The sequence below is a fragment of the Nomia melanderi genome, chromosome 13, assembly GCF_051020985.1.
Source record: "Nomia melanderi isolate GNS246 chromosome 13, iyNomMela1, whole genome shotgun sequence".
Classification (NCBI taxonomy): Eukaryota; Metazoa; Arthropoda; class Insecta; order Hymenoptera; family Halictidae; genus Nomia; species Nomia melanderi.
In genome coordinates, this window is record NC_135011.1 from 7238765 (window position 1) to 7259760 (window position 20996).

The 20996-nt window shown below is 42.9% G+C and overlaps 1 protein-coding gene across 5 annotated transcripts; it reads right to left on the reverse strand.

Annotated features, from left to right (window-relative positions):
- Positions 1–6: 6 nt before the first annotated feature.
- LOC116424043 (uncharacterized) lies at positions 7–20081 on the reverse strand. 5 transcript variants are annotated; one of them, XR_012999932.1, is made up of 8 exons: positions 19332–20081; positions 14411–14554; positions 13111–13272; positions 12099–12275; positions 9660–9920; positions 3581–3840; positions 3143–3335; positions 2932–3020 (listed from the first exon to the last, which is right to left on the reverse strand). XR_012999932.1 is itself a non-coding variant. In XM_031969963.2 (7 exons), the coding sequence occupies exons 1-7, from the start codon at positions 19594–19596 to the stop codon at positions 2844–2846; spliced, it is 1446 nt and encodes a 481-aa protein (XP_031825823.1). In that variant the 5' UTR covers positions 19597–20081; the 3' UTR covers positions 7–2843. The 5 variants fall into 5 exon arrangements, 4 of the variants coding, with proteins under 4 accessions (XP_031825823.1, XP_031825824.1, XP_031825822.1 ...); XM_031969963.2 differs by lacking the exon at positions 3143–3335 and having other exon boundaries at positions 7–3020; XM_031969964.2 differs by lacking the exon at positions 3143–3335 and having other exon boundaries at positions 7–3023; positions 9777–9920; positions 19332–20080.
- Between the last annotated feature and the right edge of the window lie 915 nt (positions 20082–20996).

Sequence of the window (20996 nt, forward strand, 5' to 3'; positions counted from 1 at the left end):
GTGTAATTATCGAAAAACGAGCTTTATTTGCCCAACGACTATATTACAATGTTATCATACAGTAAACATTTAAAATTGGGATAAAACGATAACGCTGAACATCGACCATTTCTTTTGTTTCTTTTATAATTCTTGCGTGTCATCTTGCGTTTGAGTTTGTCCTCGGTGTTTCGTGTACCTCTTTGTTCGCAGTTCTCCTTTTTTTGTTCTTTTTGTTTTAGAAATCTGGCGGCGTGGCGGGTCGAGTCGAATAGTTCGGGAGAATATTTAATTGTGGGCTGTGACGATAGAATTCTTCGTTTTATATTTGCTCGTTCGGACCGGCGCGGCCGCGATCGATCGGTCCCCGAGCGAAAGACGATCGAACCGCGGAACGGAACGCGTCGAATCTCTCGAGACGTTCTCTTCTACTATTTTTATTCTTTTTTTTGTCGTTTTCTTTTATGGTTTTTAACGTTTCTTTCTACTGTCGTCTCGTCCGTGCGCTTCTTCACTTTTGTTTGTGTATTTAATCGGGAAAGGCAGCGTAATTATTCGAACACCGGACGCCGGCACGCGTTTCCATCGACCCCCAAGACAGGAATGTTTCCTTTCACGACGCTCGTGAAACGTGGACACAGCCTGTCGCGCGTGGCCGCTTCTTACGTATTTTACACGCGTATATTGTATATAACATATATGTATAATTTCATCTGTTAACGATTCATTATCACTACGATTCGCCGGGCGACCCGAGAGACTCGCGGGGCTGAAATTAAATGGCCGCCGTTACGTGACCCGGCCTCGTAAAGCTTTGAAATCCTCGCGTCAGTACTCTGTTCACGAGCAAAATATTTCATTTGGTAATTTGGATAATGAGTTCTTGAACATTCGACAAACAATTCTGTGACACGAAGGGACACAAAGAAACCGATATTATAATTTACGAAGGTAACAATGAACACAATAAAGAGGCAGTTAGTCTTTCTCGAGAATGCCATTAATATCTTGCGAATGATCTATTAACCCTTTACAGGAGGAAGATGACTCTCGCCATTTGATTCGATATAGAAGAATTATTAAGTCTTATATATAATAAGCTTTATACAATGCGTCAACATGTGGAATATTGAAATAAAATAGCTTTGGTTTTTAATTTACGCGTGTTTTCACATTAGTTAGAATGTCGTCTATATCTCATCGGAAAATGTTGAATATTTTTGTAGAACTTCCGAGTGCAAAGGGCTAACGAGGTTTCCTTCGAATCTGATGAATGGCTATATTGTAAAGGAAAACTAAGAAACGGTAAATTTTGTCATTTATAAGGGCAGTAATGAACGTAATAGGCAGTTGTTTTCATTTGTGAATGTCCTTGATATTTGTACGTGAGACAAATCAATGGAGAAATGAACGAAACGAAGTGGAAACGCGATTTGATTCTCGCACGATCCTCGGGACGCCCATTGCCCGCCGCCATTTTGTTCGCGGCGCGTCGTTGCAGCCGCACAGTATTCTGACTCCGTCCGTCTCGTTTTGGTTTTTTAATAGTTTACCTAAGATTAGAGGTATGTTTAGCCTCGACCCACTCGAGAATGCCCTGCCAATTGCTTTTCTGTCGCGGCGAGTCCCGTGTCGAGCGAACGAAACGATTGAACGCGTCGGTATCATCGCGTCAGACGGAATGTGTATCGATACAGGTGCGCATTCTTCTTTAATACATGCCACAACGATGTTCGGATCAATCCTTTTCCCCACCGCATCCTCTTTATTTTTCTATTTTAATGCCACTGTGCATCACGATTCTCCATACTCCTTCGCGATCGTTTGAATCGTTAGAATCATCTTCATTTTATATAGGCGCTTCAACGAATTATTCTCTCCCTTCGTTATTCCTCCTGCTGGATCGATTTGTGCTCTTCGATTCGATCGTTTCAATCTGTTGCTGATATGTGAGATTAAATTGTTCTGTCGAATAGTTGCGTAGGAAATAAGGAATTGTAGAAAGTCGCGACTTAAAATTATATTCGTCGAAGGTCGATCATTGTGCCATCGAGCTGATGAATCTACTGAAAATACAACCCAACCTCCACTTGCAAACGATTACTGTCCGCCGAAAGGAAAATCGATATTTCTTTGATATGTAAGTAAACGGTAAACGGAGTTTAACTTGTAAATCGGTACAGCCTGACATCGATTCCCTTCGAGAACTCTAATCTTGAATCAACGGCTCGCGCAGGTTTCAAAAATTCAAGCTGTACGAAATCATCCTTAGGATATCCTTCGATCTTCGATCCTTGCCCGTAAAGCGAAGATTATTGTCGCTAAAAAATGAACGATTTCGACTACGTGAAACACTTTGTCTTCGAATGTTACAATAAATTCTCTTATATCGACTCGCGAACGATATATAATGAACTAAACGATTTAAACAGGATCATTACGGTCTGAATTGAGTTCACCAGGCAAGGAATTTCCGAAAAATCCAATGCGATTGAACGTTTAAATTATTCTTCGAAGATCGTCCCCTGTCTTCCGGTGTTACTGGCCAAATGTCGCGCGTTTCACAATCGAACGATCGCACGATCTCCGATCGCATCGACCCAACATTCTCGTTTCCGATTTAAGTGCAGCCGGTGTTATTGAAAAATATATCTTTTAGAATAAACAATTCTAGGCCGTCGCGCTTGGCTCGAACAAACAGCTTTAACGATCCTTCTCGCGGTTCCCTCAATCATCGTTAGCGCTTCGTCGTCGTCCTTTCTTTCGGAGGACTTCGGGCGAGGATATTACGCTCGGTCTTTTAGAATTGTATTTTTCCGCCGTGTTCCCGCCCCTGGGTCACATTTTCGGTCGATCAATCGCGACTACACTTGGAAAATGTCGCCGGTGGCGCGCGGCGCGATGTTCGTCTCGAAAATGGAGCTCGTCGGCGTGGTGGCCGCCGCCATTTCGACGAACCTGCCCGCGTTTACGTTGCCCGTAATGGCGGTCGTCATCGTCTTCACCGGTGTTTCTTCGGTGATGTCTGATGTCGTTGGAACCTGCTGATTTAACAGTAACAATGTTAACGGTATACTTATTGCACACGCCTACCGCCAATCATAATTTCCGTGCAAACATTGAACGACAATAAAAGAACATAGAAATAACGTTGAACATTTACAGTTTCTCAAGATCTCGAGGAAAGAGCAAAGCAGAAATTTCAGTAATCTTTTCATTTCTCGTTTTTCTAAACCTCTCGAAGCCATTAAGGCCAGAACGATCCCGTTTTCGCCGAATCTCCGAATTCCCGATCATCGGCTATACAAATCTAAATTTGTAAAAACGTCCGAAGTCCGCTGGTGAACAACTGAATACTAGAACAAAATCAAACAGCAATTAGAAAGTGGAACAAAATTCAAATGAATATAATGGAAAGAAATAAAATCAGGCGGGGTGCAAGGATAGTTTTCAGTAACAAAGAGTTGTAACAAGTCTCTGATAATACGATTAAATCTAATTTTTATGAAGAATATTCGTGATGAGCAAAGTCTATTGAGTTTAGAAATGATCCTCTGACGACGATTTACAAATGTAAGATGACCGTTAATCCGGAGGATACCTCGTTATAGAAGACCTCTTTCCCTTCCTCGACAGAGGGCAAAAGCTCGTCGGTTGAGTGGGGCGTCCTAGGGCTGGGGGTGGGTGCGACTTGATTTTGCTGTTGTTGCTTTTCCTGCTCCCTCTGCTTGGCTAATCGGAGCTCTTGAAGCGCCTGCCGTTGCTCCTTCTCGTTCCTCTCCTTCTCCAAACGCCGGGCGCTGTAGCTACGCGCCGACGACGTTGAACTGTGAACCGAGGTTAAGCTAGGACGACGAGAACCTATTAGAAACAAGGACGAGAAGTTCAGTTCGAGCTTGTAGACCTGCCATACCTATACTTTCTCGCTGTTCTAAACTCGCGAGAGCCAATTTGCTAAGTCGATACCGTAAACGAGTTGAAAGTCTAGCTGGTTCTGATCGACTATTGCACCGTCCCGTTTTCTATATGATTGATTTCGCCTACGATCTATCAACGATAATCCGTCGTTCTAAGTCGTTAATGATAATGCAAGCTCAATGATCGTTACGAGATATGCTCTCAACTTATACATTCTTAATTCCCTGAAGATGGACATATATTCGTAGCAAGCGCGAGTCGATCGAGTGTTATTCAACGTTGAATTTAAACTATGAAAGCTTCAAGGAGAATAATCGGATAATTAACGCGAACGAAATTGGACCAAAGATGACGTCCAATTAGGAGAACAGGTTTATCTGCACGTCAATCGTCGTAAATTCCATCGAATTATAATTGGAGACGGAGATTTACTTTTCAATTTCGATTCCCATTCGTCGGGAACGCGTAATCAGATCCCGTTGCACCCAACGCCGTCTCAATCCACTCCCGTTAATTAAACAACTGGCTCGTGTGTCAAAGGACATTGAGTCGATTCGAGACTCCACCGATGTGAATAGAGATCGCTGTTAACGATCTCGCGAGATCGGGGGATCTCGCGGTCCAAGCACAGGGAACACAGGGCTCGTGTGAGATTAATCCATCGAGAATGATCTTTATGCGTCCGTGCGACTTGTTTCTTGTGTGAGGGGGGCATGTGGTGATTCAGAGTGAACGTCTATCACAGGTGTAACGCCGTAACCGCGTTCGACCAACGGGGCGAAGCATTCTCCGCGAAGCGCATACGAAAAAGCGGATGCAGCGGATCTCGGTCGGGTCCGTTCAAGAGAGCTCCCCTTCGCTGTCCGTTCACGCGTTGACTGCCGAACTAATATTCCTTGGAATCTCAGGCAATCGAAGATAATCGTTCGCTCGATTATTGAGCTTCTATAAATCTTTCGGAAATAAACTCTGGCAAGCAAGTGAAAAAGCGAATCGAGTAAATATTAATTCTAATAGAATCGCGTGAAGTAAAAAATTGAATCTCTAAGATTTCCTATGTTAGTGGGCAATTTTATAGAATCAATACAGTAAAGTATACAATAAATGTGATCGATTGTTAAAGATTAAACATTCTTAAGATACAGGAAAGTTGAAATTATTGTGAAAAACTTTCTTTTATAAAACACATAATGTACATTTCAAGTTTTTCACGATCATTTCAACTTTCTTGCTCCTTGAGAATAATTAACTTCTAACAGTAGATTTCGGGACACGTATTGCACACTTTACTTATTGATCCTAGGAAAGTGCTAACCCGCATAGATCTCGAAAATAGAAGTTCCAATAAATTTAATACATTTTACTAATTGTAAATGATATTTATGAAATGTAATATCCCTAAAATCGACGGGTTCTGTAAATCCAGCGTCAAGTTTGTAGAGAAGTTTGTGTTACTCGTATCCGAGTCGTGTGGCAGTGAACGTGTCCATCAATTCCAGGACCGCTGATGCTCCTCTCCCCAGGTTTAAGTGTGGGCCTTGATATTATTTTCGAATCGAGAGATTCCTTAATGTCAAGAGTGAGAACGTCACACGTGGCGACGAAGGAACGCAGGTTTCCTGGGGAGCGGCCGCCTTTCGAGCGTTCCCAATTCAGGGGACCTCGTTACCAGTCCTTATTGATTAACGGCGCGCGCGAAGGGCGACAGAGAAAATGCGGGCTAGACAGAGAAAGAGTGGCGTGTTTGTGCATCCTGTTGCATATAGACCGTCTATAGGTTGGCTCTCGTTTAATTGCTCGCTCAAGGCTGACGGACTCTGCTGAATTGCCCAAGGACGTTCGCCCGTTCGTTTCGCTCGAACGTCTTGTCATTTTCGGGTCCTCCCTTATTAACCCTTCACGGTCCTGTGTCGAGAACTAAGAGATTCGACGTTTCATTTTATTTCAATGGTTAAGTATTGTATTAATTTACACTACAATTATTCATAGTGTCAATTATATGATTTATTATTGCAATTAAAATTGAAGTAAAAGTATTAAAATGCTTCTCGAGTGTTCTTAGATAAATGATTAAACTGTAATTTAAACTATAATTAAACTAACACTAGAGATTTATTGTACACTTTATTTTATTGTTTCTAGAAAAATAGGTGATCACTTGTATAGATAAACTTTTACCAAAATGATATTTCCAAAATTTAGTATTAATCAATTTGAAAATTATTTATTATATTATATTTATTTGAAAATGTTCAATTTTAATATTAAAACAGTTCCCTAAATGTAGTGTCGCGAAACGTTGATACAACTTCTATAATGAAAAACCAATTGTACCGCAAAGGGCTAAAGGAGACAACGAGTAGCAGCAGTGACAATAGCCTGGAACGTTCAATTATTTCTGGCACGGCTGTACAGAGAAAAGCTACCGGTGTATACCACATTTTCGATTGTTAGCAAGCACATCCAGCCGAGAAGTCCGCGGGAGTCCTTGTTTTTAATTGTCAATGTGTCAAGCAGACGGTCTTTCGCGAAGCGGAAAGCGTAAGTAGTTTTTCGAAGCGGATTGGACGCACGCATGGTTGCTGGATGCTAGGAAAATGGATTTCTGCATTTTCCTAGTACCCTGAGGGCTTTTAATCTCTTCGGTGGCCATATTTGCCGGGTGACGATTGCCGGTACGTGCAATAATAAATAGCAATTTATAATAAATTGTAAATCTATTGAAATCATTCTAATGTATTCTAATGAAATTAAATTGAATGAAATTGAATAAAATATAATTGAACTAAATCGAATCCAATATAACTGAATTAAATTAAATGATATAATATAGAAGGACTTCGATTAATTGAGTTACCATTTTCAACGGTCTCGAATATTCTTAATTATCGACGAGCTCGATAATCAGATTTTTTAGAATGTACAATGAATATTCACTGAAACAAGTACTCGGCAATAATGATATAATAAAAGGTAGTAAATCAGAATCAATGATAAATAATGATTAATTAATCAGGAACAGAAAATAATTTCCATCCGAGTTTTCATTTATTCGGTCCGTTAATCGCCCAATTAAATTATATAACCGAGGTTCCGAAGTGCATACGAAATAGAATATACGCGACGCGTGTCGCGAAGTTTCTAATTGACGCTGGCACCGGAGAGATTAAAGGATTCGGGGGTCCTGATCCCACAGTTCGCGGAGAACAGAGAGAAGCGAGACTCGCGAGGCCGTTCCCCAATTAGTAAATAAGCGTCGAAAATTCTCCCTCGTCGAATTTATTTATTTTTCCTCATTTTCCCGTAGTTTTCGTTTGAATGCGACGTTGAAAAAGCACGGAGAAGAAACAAAAAAATAAATGGCAGGCGAGAAACCACCCCCGGCCGAGCTTAATTGGAAGATTCGCCGTGGGAACCGTCGGGTGTTCATTAAAAAAGGAAACAGAGTGAAAAAATAGAACGGGCGGGAAATAAAGATGAGAAAAAGAGAGGAGAAAGAAGAAGAGTTTGAAAATGGAGAAAGAAAAAAAGACGAAGAAAAGAGAAAGAGAGAGAGAGAGAGAGAAAGAGAGGAACTCGAGGACCCTCGCATGCGATCCGACACTGTGATTATGCGTGCGTGTGCGGCGAGCTAGCTAGTGCGTAAAGATTTCGTGTCTCTCTACGTCTTACCAGAGAACAGTTCGTTCGTTAACGAGCAACGAAATCGGCCGCTGCCATCTTGCTATCTCGTAACACACTCGTGCAGCGCTTTATTATTTTGGACAGTACAATTAGAATCGTTTCGGTCGTGGTGTGTGAGCTCTTCCGTGTATCTTTGTGTGCGCATGTTCCATTGTGTACGTGTACAGACTTAGGTATATACTTAGGTACATACGTGGTGTCATATTGTTTTCAACGCGATCGTTCTATCATCATTTTCTCGATCGATATCTCGAGCGATTGTATTCGTGTAGCACAGTCAACATTTAAACAGAAGTTTCCTTCCTCCTTTTCGCGTTAGAACGGTTGCTCGAAATGCCCGGCAGCCGTTAAACGGCTGCAGCGAAGTGAGAATGTCGAGCTGAGTGGAAGAAAACAACATTCTAATTCTGGGCAAACAACAGAGAAGGAGGGCCGGGTTCATTGTGTCGGGGAACGTGAACGAATTTCCGAGCGCTTCCTCGTTTCTTTCGTTCCCTTTCGATGGGACCATCGTCTTCTGTATTGAGCTACGAAACTTTAGACGAATTTATGAAGAATTCAAGGAAAAATGAATCTAGTGAAATTTTATTCGGTGTCTCCGGCTGATCGATATCAGGTCTATCGGAAAGTCCGTTTTGTAATTCGGAGGAAATAGTATATTCTCAATATACGTTTATTAATATTTACTATATAATATGATTTCTATCGTTATAAATGACTTCTTACTGACATGACGGTGATTTGTGGATTTCGTTTCTGTAGAATGACTCATTTTTGGAAACTTGTGATCACATTATCGCAGAGAACTGTCCGGTAGACTTAATATATCGAAGTTTTTTTATATTTAATTTTTGTTTGCATTTTACAAATTGACGATGTGTTTCGCACGAATGTAGAAAGATCCGTAGCGTGTTAATAATTGCATCGAGAATCGATTTGAACGAAAGTCAACCAGGAAACGCAGTCGGGAGGGGTAAACGCTAAATATAACCAGTCACAACAACTACGACACAACAGCGACAACGGCACGGTACGACTCGAAGCACCACCATCATCTTCTTCTTCTTCGTCGTCGGTCTCGCCTCCTTACCGTGCGACTCGCATAAGATAAGAAACCAGGGGAATAACAAATGGAACCAATTGATAGAATTCATTTCAGTGAATGGATAATGGGAGTCGAGTGGTACTACTCCGTGGTTCGAGGCAACAGGAGGCTAACGAGGACCGTGCTTAACTTGTTAATCGGACGATCTTCCAGTCACGAGCAGCGTTCAATAAATGTAATCCGATCGATTGGCACTAGAGATGTTGGGAATTTTAGTGAAAAATAAGTGCAATTAAAATCGAGAGCATTCTGCAATCCTTTTCACGCAGAGACTAACACTTTGATCAGTTGGATCCTACAAACTTAATTTAAATGCGAACAAGAGTCATCGTACATTTAAATTTCGTCAAATTCTGTGGGTACACTGATATTGGAACTACTGAGTAATTGGCATAACTGTTTCACACTTTATTACACAAATTGCAAGAGTATGTTTATTGAAATCTGGCTTCACCTGTATTTTAGATTATATTACTAAATCAACTTACTTGATCATTCCACAAATCGTAAGACTAGCGGTCTATCTTTCTAATAATCGTAAGAAGAGTACCTACTTTAAACAAAAATTAATTATCCGGTAATTCTAATGTTAACCTTCTCATTGGACCCAACAGTAAATTTCTATTAGCTTCATAATCAATAATTTACCTACTGCAAATGAACAATTTTAATAATAATCTTCAATGATCTTCCCGTTGCGTCGAGCGCAAGATTTCAGTGCCGCTCTAAGGCAGATGAAGTCAGAAGGGAGGCTGAAGAGCGAAGAACGAATCATTCGAAGGAGAAGAAGAGGAGGAATCATAAACGGACACAGGTGGCGGTGTTTCAGTGTGAACGGTGTTTCCTGTGTGTCCGTGTCAATTGTGTTCGATGTGTTTCTCTGTACGTGTACTGTACACACTGTGACAGATGCGGGCAGATAGAAGAGAAGACAGACAACGAAAGAGTTAGAAATTGATCGTTGATCGTCTACCGAGGCCGTCGGACGATCCCTCAGCAACGTCGCTAAGGGTACGTCGATGCTTGTTCCCGCCTTCGGTCGCCTGCAGGTGATACGATATAAGCAAGATGGCGGCGGCTCGTGCCGCACCTGTTCTCGACACTGGCACCGGGGGACCACGGCTGCCGCCGCTGCTGGGTCGTCTGGTGAACGCGTAGGTCAACGGTCCTCCTGTGCTGCTCCTTTGGCTGGATCGAGAGGACGGTCGGCCGGTGTGAAGCGTCAATGGTATACCTGTTGGATTTTAGTTTCTCCTTTTATATCGATCTTCTTTATTCTATTAGGTCATCGCGTAAGTAACGTCGTTTCTTATCTTACTTTGTAGGATATTCTTTGACACTTTGATTGCTGTGTCAGCTGAATTCGGGCATCTTTTACGTCAACTTAGAAATTAATTTTCTTGGTGACGAGCGAACTGAATTTTTTTGGATGTGCTAAATATAGAAAGGACAGTGTAGCGATCGTTATGAACGGTTTTGACTTTTTAGTTTCCGTTTTGTTAAGAAGATTGTTTCGATTGTATGGGAGTTTTGTGAGTGTTTATTTGGCAGTGAACGTGTTACATTGAGAAATTAATCGAAAAATGGGGGAAGGTTGTATATAACGATGGTCAATACGTCGATGGTTAAAAAGGTATATTAATTTGTTATACCAGAAGTTGGTGTTAGAAAACATTACTTATGGGATGACCTTGTATTTAAAATTGTTCTTCGTTTCATTAGAATTTAAATAACCACTCATTAGGGTCTTAAAGATTTTAATCTCCGTAACTACTAAATGATGATGCTGCGTTATATGATAGATTGCAGATAAACTTGTAAAGTTTACTGGTTTTTAGAAACGAATAAATGAGGTTACGCGTTCCTGTAGTAGATAATATTCAGTGAATGTTCCATAGAAGACATAATTAATATCTTAGTGCAACATTTATTTCCGTGAATGCTAGCGACATAGTTTAATTCACTGAGAAACTCGTTAAGCAGAGCTCGAGGTATTTCGAATTTAATTGTCATCGACATGAAAGGTTAATTCCCAGCAATTTCTAATATACTAGCCTGAAAGTTTCCTCGAAATAGGACGAAGCGAAGATTGGAGTGCTCCTCGATACTTAGAGTTATTGATTCCGCGGCGGGGAGAGCGTCATAATGGAATATAGAACGGTTTCGCTGCAGGTAGCGCGACTAGACACGGATTACTGGTATCGTTGGGCCTGGAGATCAGGCTGACATGATTAGACTGCGGATGTGTATGAAAATATTCACGTTTCTCGAACTACGAGTAATGGAAACTGGGATTTTTACGTCAACCAATGTGCCTCGCTAGTAATGTAATCGATCACGAAGCGCATTAACTCTCCGACAGCTAGATTTTCCTTATTTATGTAATAACCAACTCTAAAACGTTTTAAAACTTTCAACCTTAATTTAAAATTCACCTTGTTACACGACTGAGCAATTTTTACAAGCAGCATTATTCTATCATCAGAAGAATGAAGGAAAACAAATAATCCTGTAGTACTGACACACGAAACTTTTAACACAAAACGTTCTATCAGATCGAACATGAACGTGTACGACAGTGAAACGTGACCCAGAATCAACTCCATTACTCACAGATTAAGTCCACGTTCAAGTTGATCAAAATTTGTGCACTTTACTGTGATCGATAAAACTCGTTATAAATAAATTCATAAAGATTCGCAAACCGTGCACGACTGTTTCATTAAACAAGTCTTTCTTAATACAAGAACTACCAAGTACTTGAACTGACTTAAAATTTCTTTGTAAGTGCTACAAGTCTGTAGTCATTAAGATTTCAATTGACTTATATATCGATTTAGGTATTACTAAATCAGTTTCCTTAATAATTTCTATTTCTTAATAATTTCAAAGAAGTATCTGTACGTTTTCAGTGATTACAAAAGAAGAAATCAGGAACGGATTATTTTGAACCATCTCGTAGTTCTAGTGTTAAGAGGGGACATTACCTACACGAATAAAAAGAATTAATCTGTTCCTTTCTTAATTTTTCCGTAACATCAAGTATATAGAACAATTAGTAAAAGGATCGTTCCAAATTCAAACCATCCAACGGAGTTATAGCAATGTATACGGATTAAAGAACGGTCGAAAAAAATCACATGAAAATTAAAGGAAAATGTGGAAACTACTAACAAAAAATCAAAGAAACTAACTACAAATAGTTTTAAATGGTGTCTGCCCTGAAATCAGGACAATCAACTGCGTTTTTCCAGCATTTTCTAATTTTCTAATTTCGTTGAGTGTTATCCTAGTCCCGGTACCGCGGAGTTGATCACTTGGCCAAATGAACGGCTCGAGTTTCGATCGTGTTCGAGATATCGACCGGCAATGAAGATTCGGCCGCTGGCTGTTGCGCGAGAGTGGTACTCACCCGTGTCGCTGGAGAACAGCATGGGCGGCGCGTGGTTCGCGTTGGCGTAGTGCCGCGGTCTTGAGTATCTCGCGCGGCTGAACAACTTGAGCACGAAGCATATCATCGCCGTGAATATAGCGATTCCCGATGCTATGCAGAGCAGGGTCGGAATATCCGTAGTTATCAGCACCAGATCTGCCAACAGACGCGAACGCTTCGGCTTCACAAACACTTTCGCGCGGAATTGAAAGGTCGCCCCGCGAGCCGCCGCCGCCACCGCGGCGGGGAATACTTTGTGGACTAGTTTCGTGTGGAGTTGTCGAAACTTTTCTTTGAAGGCGGCCTATACGTGTCAGGTGGATCTATAATGGCGCACCCGGCGCGCTGTGTTACTTTTGCATGCAGTGCTCGAAGAATGAGATAATGTTCGTCGTCGATTTACAATCATTTCATTTTCTGCTCGCAGCGACGCGGCGTGAAAGAATTATGGGCATTGTGAGTTTCTAGGGTATACGAGAGGATTAATTCATCTGGGATTAACGCGAGGAGTAATTATTTCTCTTTGAGAGCTGTGCGATATTATTGTTGCTCGACGCTGGTTAGTGTGTCGAATACATGTTATTGATAGAGAGAATATTTGATCATTGATTTGTCGTATTTTAATAGAAATAACGAAAGTGAGTGTTTGAGCTTTTGTGTACTCGGCACGTGCATCCTGATATGAATGACGAGGAATTTCATAAAATAATAGGCTAAAGACTACTGGATTTTTCATATTTTCTTCAGAATTATAAGTTATATAATCCGTTATTTTTAAACTGTTTCAATATTCATTTAATTTATTGACTTATTATTTAAAAAAATAGTACGGACGTATTAGTTTAGACAGATTGACACAAAAATAAGCAGGCACTTGCAAATATTGGTACTAATGTAATTTTTGCAATAATGGTAAAGAAAACGTGATAGGAAGTATGTTTAAATATTGACAATGTTCAAGAGAGGTTGATAATTAGCTAGTGCATTGTACCTTCGGCGCAGAACACCTTCTTGTTAGGCCTGGACAGGGAGACCCTATGGTAGCCCTCCTCGCAGTCGCACACAGCATTGTGCTGCACTTGAGTGCAGGTCGAGTGCTGATCCGCAAAAGTGCAAGTCGCGCGATAGAAGCACTGCTCCCCGAGTCTTTTGGCTGGAAAAACCGGTTCGCCGTTCGATTACTTGACCTATACTACTTCTCGATAGCGTCTGACCGAGTCCTCGACTCCTTTACTAATAACACAAATCTTGGACAATACTGTTTACAACAGTGTGTAGCTCCGACACTTGGGACAGGAGTAACAAACTGTGAAAAGCGAAATGGCAGACTATAAACTCTTTTATTACCCTTGCTTCGCGTTTTAAGAGGATGTTTAAAGAGGCAGGTCTCATTTTAATTGACTTCGATATTTCGAGAATTTTTAAGCTATTCTTATTAACAAGTTCGCTATCAGTGACATATATATTCACAGTTTACAATAAATATAATTCTGTATTTCATATAAAGGAAACATAATTACTTTTACATGAATTTTTATCTAGAATCATAACATGGTCTAACATTTACCAAGTTAATCAAATCTATTCCTCAAATATTCACATTTCATGACGATAATACGTTCAATTCAATGAAATATGAATTTATACTAACACAATAATAACTATTATCCATAATGCTATCATAAATAATCAGTCACAATTTCAATATAAACGATCATTCATAATCAAACTATAACAATTCCCAATCTATACTTCTCCACACCGAACACCCTCAAACACGAACAACTGTAAAATCTTGTTGATCAGCTAATTCTATTTACCTCCTAGTTCCCTGTCAACGTACACGCGGCGATGCGTTGAAAGGTAAATAGTACCGCGCGCGGAACGTCCCCGGAAAAAACGCGAAAGACGAGCGTACAATGGGTCGCAATGGAAGCGCGCGATCAATTATCATTCGTTAAAAGCGGCGCGGCGCGGCGGGGCCGATGAATGCTCGTTTGTAACAGATAGAGGGATGAGACGCGTTAATCCGTGACAACTGTCTGAATAAGCGGGCCGTGGCGCGGGACGGATCCGTGGGCAGAGAAAGCGACACAAAACGCTTCTATTCACGACGCGTCGGACAATCGTTTGAAGATGAACGCGCGCGCGGGAGGGTGGGTGGGCAAGCCGACATTTATTTTCACCCCCTTTCCACCCTGTCGCAGCTGGTTCCGCTCGCGTTACCATGGAGTTTTTGATATCGGAACGACCTACTTGAACACAGGCGCGCACGCCCGCGTGCTACATACGTTTGGCACATCCTTTGCTGGACCCGAGGCGAACCGGATAGAATTTCTCGCACTCGCAGAGACCGGTGACCGTGTCGCAGAACACGTGCAGCAGCTTCGGGTTGCACGAGACATCGCACGGCGAGCCCAGGTACTTTCCTTTCGCTGGAATACACAGGAATCGATCGGTATTGGCTGGTTTCGGTGCCGCCTCGATTTGTAAATGAAATATGTATGGTGGTCCGCAAATAGCGGACCTATCGAGCGCCGAATTAATGATCCCACCCTGCGGCAGCGAGTGACGGAGACGCTTCGAGGGCTAAGAAGCACCCTTGTATTCTCTCGATTCACCGTTCAGGGAATTGTGATTTTGTAAATTGATAGACTGAAGTTGCTTTTGTAAACTTGTGAAGGAGATGTAATAAAGAGGAATGATTTAAAATTAAAAATTGTTCTTTCACCCCTTGTATCGTAATGAAATTCTTTACTGTTATTATTAAGCTTAACGTTTCAGATTATTGGAACAGTGATATCGATAATGGTGGAGATTCAGTGTGTTTTAGATATTGAAGTAGTCGATTCTGAAACACGTTAATATTAGCAAAAATGATTCTCCACTCTGGCGCAATTGGTTGTATTACAGAAATCAATTGGAAGTCAAAATATGAAAACTATTATATTCTCCAAAGTAAACTGAATGAGGTTGAGTCTGATAGTTTTAAAGGATCAACAATACGTTCCTTCGCTCCCTTTGTCTCCCTAAGCCCTTTTGTACTATTAACAAAGGGAGAAAAAGCATTGTAGCGAGCAGTATCTATTTCCTCGATCAAAGGGTGCCAGTGCGGCGTGTTTCTTTGTAGCCAACAATCGAGCGGCCTTCCGTGCATAACCGAGATATACCGCAGAACACGTCCGCGTATCTCGCTGAAGCACGATCTCCATTGGCCCGATCATCTTGTTTGGGCAATTAACGTGGCAACTTTTCTCGCGTTAATTGCGCCGTTCGCGCGAGAAGCTACCAGGTCCGGGCAACTCGCCAGAGAGTAGTCTCGCTATCGATTTCACCTTAATTACGGTATTACATCGTTATTAAATGCTCCACGAGCCGAGCTGCGCCGCGGAGGCGGCCATTAGTTTCTTTGGCCAGTGTTCAGCGCGCGATATGCCGTTTCCTTGTTAATTCAGGCTCCACTGGGAGCTGCACTGCAAGGAAAATGAAACGAGACCCCGCGATTGGAATTAGATTTCTTTTATTAGGTCCGGCGATCGATTGATTCTTTGGTGCATCGGTTCTCGCAAAGGCTTCTTGAAATTTTCATTCGATGGGACTTCGGTCGGTTAATTGAATCCACGCGAAAACGGAATTCTTTCTCGACACCGAGGAGCACGTAATTTGTTTAACAGTTTTTGCTTGACTGAAGACTAGATAATTTGTTCAGATGTACGAAATAATGTAGATAATAGATTTTTAGCGGTACTTCGTAATTTGTTCTAGAAACTACTTGCACATCAATATTTTTAGAGTCAACGAAGAACGCTCGATCGGGGTGACCGAAGGCACTGACAAGAATTTAAAGTCTATACGAAATATTCCCCTTCCATTACAGTGAGTGCTGCAGATCACAGAATCGAAGTTACTTCAATCCTCGCGATTTCTATACAACCGTCATACGTTTCTGCAACATGGTGATCCATTAAATCACTCCTTCTCCTACTTAACTGAATCTGTATACTCAAAACATCATCCACGAATCAACCCTCTACCCAATAATTACAAAGCAAAATTCGCATCTATGAACACAACTTTTATGAGCACCTCAATCTATCCTCCGCAGCTAACAACAAACTGCTTCTCGACTGTAGTCGAACCTTAATGTCCAAGGAAAACGTGCACTGCGCGTTAAATGCGAAATTCTCTTAGCTTCCCTGAGTTTCTCAATAACGAAGTACCACCGTTACAGAAAGAAATCGCGAGGCCAGGGGATAAATTGGAATTACGAGGTCTGAAGGCATCTCCCAGGAAACCGGGCCCCCCGGAGCCGAATAAAACGGATCGTCGGGAACGCGATTACGGTGGTGACCTCGTTCGGCGAGTCCACGGGGCGCGATCCGCCGGCGTTCGCCGGTTATCGAGCTCGCTCGCAAGTGGGACTCGACTGAATGGCATCGGGGCAGGGGAAAAAAGAAAACGGAGGTGAATGACGCACAGGCTCTCCCTTCGTTAACCTTTTCGCTGTGGAGCAAGCGGCCCGAGGAAGGAGAGGCCTTCCTTTGAAGCTCACGCAGCCTGCAGGCGGTGTTGCGAGCCTCCCACACGCGGACGCCGTGCGAGAGAGCTTGCAGCATCCATTAAAATCAATACCGACGGCGTGGTTGGCGCGAAAATCAAGAAGGACGAGGCTCCGGCCCGTGCTCGCGCGACCACGCACGCGCACCAGATACGTTCCGCGTACTATTTGTTTTCTTCCACCCCCGACAGACCCAGTTTTCCTGCGGATTCAGGGGATCCGTGCAACTCCGATTAGGCTGGCGAGAAATTTGTCGATCTCGACTTCGATGGAGGAAAATCGCAGCTGCGAATAGACGATGAATGACTGAACAGAGATGAAAGAGAAGACTGATTTTCTTGGAATGTTAATTGATTAATTTGTGATGTCTTGGGGTTGACTTGAATTTTATTCTATTTTGATAGAATAGAACTTTAGTTTGTTCCGATGGAATGGAATTTTATTTTATTTCGATGAAATGGGGTTTGTTTTTATTTCAATTGGAATTTAGATTTTATGAGAATTTTGGAGAATTTTGTTTCACCCTTTGATTGGGTAGGTTAGGCACATATGCTATGTAGATTAAACGTTTTTTCATGAGGATATATTCGGGAGAATTTTCGTAGGATCCGTGAGATGAGGGTCGGCTGAGTTATCGCTAAGACGTATCATGATTACGCAGTTCGTACGACGTTAAATGAATTGCTTCCATTTCGCGGGATTTTATGAGCGCTGGGATGTGACGATAATAGGCGGATTGAGTTATTTCAGACTTAGTATGAAGTATATGGTTCACGTGTTGAGTATTAACTTATTTCGAGTTTTAGAGTTTCTGCTCGACAGTGAGAACAGGCTTTTTGAAGGAGTATATCGAGTTATTAAACGATTGATGGTAGAATCGAAGATTGATATGAGAAACTACTAAACTACCCTTTCGAAAGTGAAACTGATCTTTTAGAATTATGTTCTCTATACACATATGCATCCATTAACTGTTTAATCACAAAAGAATTAGTTTTCTAAAGATAGCTTATCATATTTCGATACTTTAAACTTTTCATCAATAATTTTCTTCGCTAAGTATAATATTGTTAATTAATAAAAGACTTTCTTCTGCTATCAAGTAATAAAAAACCTATAAATCTTCTCAATGACCATTTGTAAAGCCACTCTCAAAACATCCAGCCGAGAAACGAAAATTCAAACACTGTTGGAGATCCTTCTAGACTGAAAGGAAGTTTAGAAACTTCGAATTTAAGACTCGTGAAGCCTTCTCTTCAAAGACTCTCGTTCGAGGAGAAATTAATCTATGCAGAGATGTAACCGCGATTGGTAGTGTTCGAGCAAACGTCTCGATTGAATGACGATGACAATGACAAGTGTTTACTCTCCGGCTGAAGGTTCCGGAACAGAGTGTTTGTACGCTCGGTATCGAGCGAAGGAGAAGAGCCGAGGCGAGATAGTTCCGAGTAGAACACGCGTGATACGTTCGATCGTCCTTGTTTCCCGTGAAAATAAGATAAACGCTCTTCCTGCGAAGGGCGTGTATCGATTCGGAAGTAAACTGGTCGGACGAACTACGCAAAACCGAGAGAGCTTCGGGGTTAAAGCGAGCCGAGGGCCGCTTCCAGAACCCCGACTGTGCCCTCGATTCGATAACATCCTCGGTAGTTTATTCAACGACTCTCAAATTAGCTTTTAAAGGGTCCTTCATTTGTTGCAGGCTCCACCGACGAGTCTTTATATAATCCATTTAGCTGGGGATGACCAGAAGCAACCATTCTCGACAGTCTTCGTTTCTCCAACCCTTGCAAATATAACCAAAGTGTTCAAGTTAAAGTTCGAATATATAAATTTTCAAAGCGAAAAGAAGATTCCTAGCTAAAAATATCGTAATATTTTAAAGAACAGACATTCTGGAATGAAAATTTTGAAATGGATAGTAGGTCATCTATACATAAATATTGAAATCTTGATTTTGTTGAAGCTGACGGTAGCTAATGCAATCTAGGAAGAAGATAATAAGAAGAAATCCCAAAGGTGAGTTCTGAAACACTGAATGTCCATTGCTCAAACAGGAAGATTCCATTGAAGAATTTCCAATCCACCTGAAAAATGGCTGCAAGAATTCCTCGTAGCCATAGCACTCAAGAAGATTCTACTACTTCAAGAAACGATCAAAAGACGACGTTGCAGTCGTTCTTACAGGTGCACCCTCGCCAGGGCGTCTCGCCCTACTTATTCCTCCGACCGAAGCTGCAGGTTCACCGCAAGCTGCCCGCCCCAAAAGCACACGAACCGTTCTCCACTGTACCCAATCAGCAAAATTCCAGCAGCCTCCTCCGTGCAAGCGTAAAACTACCAATCCTACACCTGCTGCTCGCGAAACATATCCGTAGAGACACTCCGCGGCACTCGTCCCATCTCCGTGGCCTCCAAACGTGTCAACAACCCTCCAACCTCCTCGTCCCAATTTCCAACCCCATCGAACCATCCAACGTTTCCAGTTGCGTCCTCATCTCTCATCACCATCAGCGTCCCACTGGAATCCATTTACTATCAACGGACACCGTCGACCAGCAACCCATTAGAAACACATCCTCTCCACAGCCCCATGGAAAAGGGATCGCGTCCTCGCGTCCTTTAACAAGGTCATCAGGGTTCCTCCGACTCACCCGCAGTGATGTTCTCCTCGAGGTAGTCCTCCTCTTCATCGTACGCGTCGACGTTCTCGTCGTCGTCGTCGTCGTTGTTGTTATGATTATTGTTGTTGTTGCCGTAGGTGGAGCCGCGCAGGTCATCACCTGCGTGGAGGAGTCGCGGTGTCAAGCGATCGTGGCTTGCGCCGCGGCTGCAGCTCGAGGCCAGGAACACGAGGCAGATCAGCAGGAGCCAGGAACGGCAGCAGGTCAGTCTCAGGGCGTAGGGAAGTGCGCTCATCGCCCCCGCGGCGCGAGTCAACCCCCGAAACCGACCACCGGCGGCGCATCGACATCCTTCCCCGTCGCCTGCCCTCCTCCGCCCCCCCGCCCGCCCTACAGTACGCCCTCTCGCCTTGATCGGCAACCGACCAGCGACTTTATTCGATCACGACCGACCAGTACTCCAACGAAACTCTAGACTCCTGGCCCAAAATATTGGACCCGACTCCTGAATCCTCGGCCCGACCTGGTTCGATCCGATCCGGAGAAGGTTTGCCAGGTCACCGGGTATCACCTGTTCACGCAAGCACACACTAACACGCGCGCGCGCGCGCGCAGATCAGTTCTCTCTCGGACCCAGCCAGCACCGCGGGCCAAAACCAGGGAGTTCGCCGATACTGGACACGGCCCCGTGTCGCCGGACAGCGTTCTCCGTCCCGTTGCTCCCCGTTCACTGACGCCTTCCTTCCGTTAGCCGGTCGACCACCGCGGCCAGCTCGCAGCTGCGCGATGCACCGCCACCCGTTGACCCCTTCCGCCCTCCCTTTCGGGCCGACGCGACGCGACGCGACGCAACGCGGCGCGGCGCGACGCTTCTCGCCGATCGAGATCTCGCGCCGCGGCTCTCCGTCCCTACCTTCTCGGTCTACTCTTCTGAACTGTGAACTGGACAAGCATACGGCGTATCGACAGTTGAATCCGTCGGTTTAACGTCTGGCGAAGAGTCTAGGTGACTACTTATGTGTGATAAGGTGTTTTCGTGATTAAATAGTTCTGAAAGCCTTCCGTTGAGTTGGTTTGTCGTCAAGAATGTTGGATTGGGAGGATTTGGGCAATGGACGAGTGGGAGGTTGAAGATGTATGAGAGTGTTTCAGGGATACCTCTTGTTCTACTTTGTTGTTGCTTGAAGATTGGTTTGAAATAAATTGTTTCTTGAGGAAGTTCGTTCTGTATCTCTTTTTTTTATGAGTTTCGTGTATGTATGTTTCTGGTGGATGAATTCAAAATCGTGAGTGGGGGAGGCTTTGCAGGATGTTCAATGTGTGATGATGTTGGAGCCTAGAAAGATCCCGATGAATCCATACATAGAAACGACTCCACGAAGAGTGCATGCGTGAAGACTATTTTACGAAGGGAGTGGAGGTGCAGAGGGGATAATGGAGGTTCGTGCATCGCGTTGGAGGCAGTAGTTTGGCTTCGGTTGACACTGTAGGACACATGTACCGTGATTCTTGATTGCATATCGATTTCAAACGTGAATGCGACGGTTCTTGCAGGTTATACACGTTTCGGAGCGCAACATGCAGTTAGCGTCGTGATGTATGCAATGGTTTATGACTCATTTTCAATTTATTTCTGTTCTTTGTGAACTGCGGGTAGAATTAAACGACAGGAAACTGTTTATCATTGTCATTATC

Coding starts and splice junctions, on each gene's coding strand:
- LOC116424043 (XM_031969962.2), bottom strand. CDS start 19,596: ATGAGCGCACTTCCCTACGCCCTGAGACTGACCTGCTGCCGTTCCTGG. Junction 13,273..14,410: donor CAGCAAAGGATGTGCCAAAC/GTATGTAGCACG, acceptor CGGTTTTTCCAG/CCAAAAGACTCGGGGAGCAG. Junction 9,921..12,098: donor GCTGTTCTCCAGCGACACGG/GTGAGTACCACT, acceptor AAAATCCAACAG/GTATACCATTGACGCTTCAC.